The sequence below is a fragment of the Barbus barbus genome (genome assembly GCF_936440315.1).
Source record: "Barbus barbus genome assembly, chromosome: 48".
Taxonomy (NCBI): Eukaryota; Metazoa; Chordata; class Actinopteri; order Cypriniformes; family Cyprinidae; genus Barbus; species Barbus barbus.
Window position 1 is genome coordinate 3,991,998 of NC_136726.1, and position 5,170 is coordinate 3,997,167.

The 5,170-nt window shown below is 40.9% G+C and overlaps 1 protein-coding gene across 3 annotated transcripts; it reads left to right on the top strand.

Moving 5' to 3' along the window:
- Positions 1-210: 210 nt before the first annotated feature.
- LOC306866504 (piggyBac transposable element-derived protein 4-like) lies at positions 211-4,235 on the top strand. 3 transcript variants are annotated; one of them, XM_079411750.1, is made up of 4 exons: positions 211-299; positions 445-594; positions 1,014-1,091; positions 2,300-4,235. In XM_079411750.1, exons 1-4 carry the CDS (start codon positions 280-282, stop codon positions 3,867-3,869), a joined length of 1,818 nt encoding a protein of 605 aa, XP_079267876.1. In that variant the 5' UTR covers positions 211-279; the 3' UTR covers positions 3,870-4,235. The 3 variants fall into 3 exon arrangements, with proteins under 3 accessions (XP_079267876.1, XP_079267875.1, XP_079267877.1); XM_079411749.1 differs by having other exon boundaries at positions 216-309; XM_079411751.1 differs by having other exon boundaries at positions 240-370.
- The last annotated feature ends 935 nt before the right edge of the window (positions 4,236-5,170 follow it).

A 5,170-nucleotide genomic window follows, 5' to 3' on the forward strand; every position in this document is an offset into this window, starting at 1 on the left:
TGGTTTGACAGTAGATTAACCTGGAGAGAGCATATGAGAAGATGCGGGGAAGATGTATTCAAGATGAAGCTCTGTGAAGACTCTACAGATTCAAGGTGTTTGAATGCGGATGGAGAGGTTAATCAGGAGATTGTAGATCGTGTCAATGGTCCGTTTAGAGAGATAGGTGGCGGTAATGCATTTATAAGTCTGCGATCCGCCGTAAAGCAAGAAGAAGAAGGAGAAGATTCAGCCATTTCACATTAGAATGGGCGCCAAAGAGAAACAGGCCAATGATTTATGTGTAGGAAAGACGAAGCGTAAGGAGAGGTATCACTTGTTTCTGTTCTAATTTCTAACGCTGCTCTGACTATACACATCCGGAAATATGGTAATGATCTGATTTGAGCCGCAGAAACACGATAGACTGGCAGCACATGTTTAGCTTTGTTGTCATTTGATCAGGATGGCACACTCGCGCGAGGAAGTTCTCCAGACGATCGAGGACAGCGAGGAAGAGTCGGCCTTTTCTTCAGAAGACGACGAAGATGTGGAGGATGAAAGCTTTCATTTGAAGGAGCGATTTGATACAACAAAGGATACAATTTGTAATGAGTAAGTCGTTTATTCTTTCTTATAACATTAAAAACTTATTTCAGTCTGGCAATAGACCTGAAACAGCTAACGTTATATGCGCGGATTTTTATGAGTAAAATGTGCTGTTCTGTGGATTTTCATACCATTTAACTGTCTTACAAACTGTGTAAATGTTCAATACTGTGAGAAAAATAAATAATAATAATGTTTGAGATTATATCGATGGCATATAGTTTTAGTTAAGGCCGTTGTTTAATGTGATATACTACATACACATAATCAAATATTTGCGAACGTAAATTGGTGTGTATATATACATATATATGCATGTTGATGTCCCATCAGTCCATACGCCTACAATTGCCCATCACTTTTGCATGCACTTATGCTACCTTTGTCAATCTAAGAAAACAAATGTTTTTTTGTTTTTGTTTTAGGAATGTGGTGCCTTCAGGTGCATATCACACAAGGGCGGCAAGCAAGCGTCGTTCCACTGCTGCAGACAATCTTAACCAGTAAGTGTGCTTTATTTATCTTTTTAACCTGTTAGTTTACCTTTCTTTACATAATTGTAGATATATATGTATATGTGTTTGTAAATTGCTTCTTTTAATGAGTGGTTGATGCACTAGATCAGAGGTCCTCACTATTTTTTTCATGGGAGCCGCACTGATAGGGCAAAGTCAATCAGAAAGCCACTTGTACGGTAAAGTATCAAAAGTTACATCCAGTCATAAATAGCATGTCTTTTTATCAATCTGTCATCCCTGATATGCAATGCAACACAATACAAAAGGTATCATTCTTTAACATATACCAGTCAAATTTGTAACTAGGACAAGTTGATTTAAAAAAAAAAAAAAAGCAGGATTACCTTAATGCTGGGAAGACCTTATTTATTTATGTTTTCTATACTAGCCCATCATGTATCTATTATCTAACCATCCAAGTGCACATTCGCGTTAAGAGCTGGCAAAAAACTGGCAAATGTCACTGCAAGAGTCAGTGTCATGGACATAGGACAGAGCAAGTGTAAATATCTCTAGTCTATATTTCCATCTTGTAATGCCGCTGTTTTAGGTATTTTTTTAAATATAAATGATTTGTAATAGAGCACTGTCTGGCCGTGTTTACACCAGACCAGACAGTTGTCGTGCCGCGCCCCTCTGCGCTAAAAGTCTGTCAACACTTGACGCGAAAAAGCAACCATTGCAAATCATTTGAACTTAGTGCCAGTACAGTTCGTCATAACTAGAACGAGGCATCAGTGTAGACAACATCAATGGGTTCCAGAGTATGTGAGCGAAGCCAACAATTTCCTCTCCGTGCTCCGAGCATTTAATAATCTCCGCTCCATCTTCCTACCATTACAAGCTAAAATCAGCATTAAAAGGTATACCTGCTGCTTTTTGCAGTGCCAATTTAGTTTCTGATGAAAAGAACTATAAATTCCCGCTCACGTCATCATAGCCTTCACATTCTTTTTTATTTGAGTGATCCATCTCTATCAAGCTAGCTAAATATGTTTAACATGAATTCTTGCTAAATATGCAGTTATATTACAGGTAGTTGGCATGAATTGTACTCGTGCTGGAGCGGTGGTGCAGAGCTCTTGGAATGAGTGAAAACGACGCTCCGACTTTTAAAAAATCCGTTCCTCTCTCTTCAAAATTACACCGCCTGTTGTCACCATGCTCACTTTTTTTTTTTTTTTTGCTTGCAGATGTAAGAATGACAGTGAGCAGATTCCTGCTGCAAAGAGAGCCAGGACTCTTTCATGGAAAGCAGAGACGGATGTTGACCGGGCTCCACAGACTCTGAGATTCCTGCCTGCTCGGGAACCTGGACCGCAGTTATCTACTGCTGACGCACACTCTCCCATGAGTCTCTTCAAACTGTTTTTCACAGAGAGCGCCGTGGAAAACCTGTGCCACAACACAAATGCTCAGGCTGACAGAGCAGCTGCAAAGGGCTGCAAGTACAAGTGGACAGATGTCAGCGTTGATGAGCTGTACCGCTACATCGGACTCGTATTGTACATGGCCACGGTGAAGATGAGCTCCATCGCTGACTACTGGCGGCAGGGCAGCCATTTCTCTCTGCCTTTTCCCGCCACAGTTATGTCAAGGGACAGATACCGCACCATTTCATGGAATGTGCACATGAGTCACCCAGACGCAGACAAGGAGAACGACAGAAAGAGGGGCACAGCCCAACATGACCGTCTGTTCAGGATCAAACCCCTCATGAACATTATCCGTCTTGCGTGCAAAGCCTTCTATCATCCTAGAATAAATCTAGTTGTGAATGAGAGATTGGTGGCATGCAGAGCAAAGAGAGAAGTGACACCATACATGAAAGCCAAGCTGACAAAGTTCAAGTTTTTCATCCTTTCAGACTCATCAAATGGATATACTGTGGACTTCTCTGTCTACACGGGCAAGAATAGCTTTCCCACGGACCGTGGGCTTTCGTATGATGCTGTGATGTCTCTCCTGGACCGTAAAGTTTTGGGCTCTGGGTACCATGTGTACATGGATGATTTCTACACAAGTCCAAAGCTCTTCACAGACTTGTTTGCTCTGAAGTTTGGTGCTTGTGGGACGTACAGAGAGCAGAGGAAAGACTTCCCGAAGACTGCAGCTAATTCACTGAGCAGAAGCTCCAGCAGGGGATCCATCAGATGGATTCGGGACGGGCCTCTTGTGTGTGTGAAGTGGATGGACACGCAAGTGGTGTCTGTTTGTTCCACCGTTCATGCTGCCTATACAGGAGACCGTGTGAAAAGGAAAATCAAAGCACAACACACATGGAAGGCAAAGTCTTTTCCATGTCCTGCACCTGTGACTGCATACAACCAGCACATGGGGGGTGTTGACCTGTCCGATCAGCTGTTGCAATACTACGCTGCACAGCACAAAACCATGAAGTGGTACAGAAAAATCTTCCTACACTTCTTGGACATTGCCGCCAACAACGCTTTCATATTGCACAAAGAGCTGCTTGGCAACATGACTCACGATCAGTTCATGGAAGAGCTTATTGCAGAGCTCTGTGGCGTTTCACAGAAAGCAGCACCAAAACAGTTTAGCACAGACCATGTGCCGGTTCCAGGAGCTCAGCTGACTTCAAATGTCAGAAGAATTGCTACGGTCGGTCGCCGGATCTGTGTGCATTGCAAAGCCATACATGGAAAGAAGCAACAAACACCTTGGAAATGCCAGGCTTGCAACGTTCACTTGTGTCTTCAGTTGAACAGAAACTGTTTCCAGGAATGGCACAAAAGTCTGTGATTGTTAAAATTGGGTCTGCAAAAAATGCGATGATAGATGTAAACCATTTGGAAAATAAATTTGGCAAAGCTCAGGCAAATACATTTAAGTGTTCATGAACAAAATCTATGAAATGGAAGGCCAAAATGTTCAGAATGAGACCCATTAACAAAAATTTAAAAAGACTTGAAGGGGAAAAAAACAAAAAACCTTACATAATGCCCATGCATTAAAAATAGGCCTATCAGCTTTGAAAATTTGTCATTTTTGTCTGTTTGAAAACTTGTTTCTTTTTATTTTTCCTGATACAAATGTACAAAAGATGTTTTGCTCACTTAAAGCAGTAAGCTACATTATTAATGCTCCAATAAAGTACCATTGACACTGAATTATTAGTTGTTGTTTTTGTTTTTTTCTGACATTGTTAATACTTGAAGAGGGATTTGATGGTTTTATTGTGTATATCTAAAACGTTAAGCCGTTTGAAGGCCTACTCTTCAACAATTTACTTCTACTACTACTGTATGTATGCTCTCACTTGTCCTTTCTGTGTAGACTTCTGATTATACACACTTGTTTATCCAAAGTGACTTCAAAAGAGGTACAAAAACACATTTCGGCCTAAAATCAGACCAATCTTTCAGAATTTACAAAATTGGTTTCAGATGGCCAAATTGTGGACACAAGTTTATAGTGTGCTACTGGCTTAAATTACAGTTTCAGGAGCGTTGCACTCATTTGGCCTCATTTATAAAATGTTGTGCAGAAACCATCCTAAATTTGATCTTACAATAATATCGGTGTTCGTGTGTGATTCATGAACCTACAGTACGCACTGAAAATGCACGTACGCGTCTCTTTCAGATGTGAAATCTATGAATGTCAAATGATTTTGAACTTGCACGCAAAGGGTTTCAGCTATCTGCTTGTTAACGACTCCTACTTAATGTTATTAACATAAAAGATCACCAGTCATCGTCCAAATCCTTTAATTTAGAACAGCAAGCTGCAACATTTCCAAAAACCTGAAGTACTCCCACAAGACAAAGTGTGTACCTGCCCAGACCTTGACGTGATGCTAAGCACTTTTCCACGTCAAAGCCAGTTTTTACGAATATGAGCACTGGCGTGGATTTAAGAGCATGCGCGCACTTTATAAATGAGGCCCCTTATACACTATAATTGCTGATGTAGAGCTTACAGTAGTTCTGCTTTAACTACACAGTTTGTGCACTGAAACACCAATGGCCTTAAAATATCACCTACCTATCACTGCTGGAACATGACACAAACAGCTTTAAGAGGAAACACTGTTCACAATA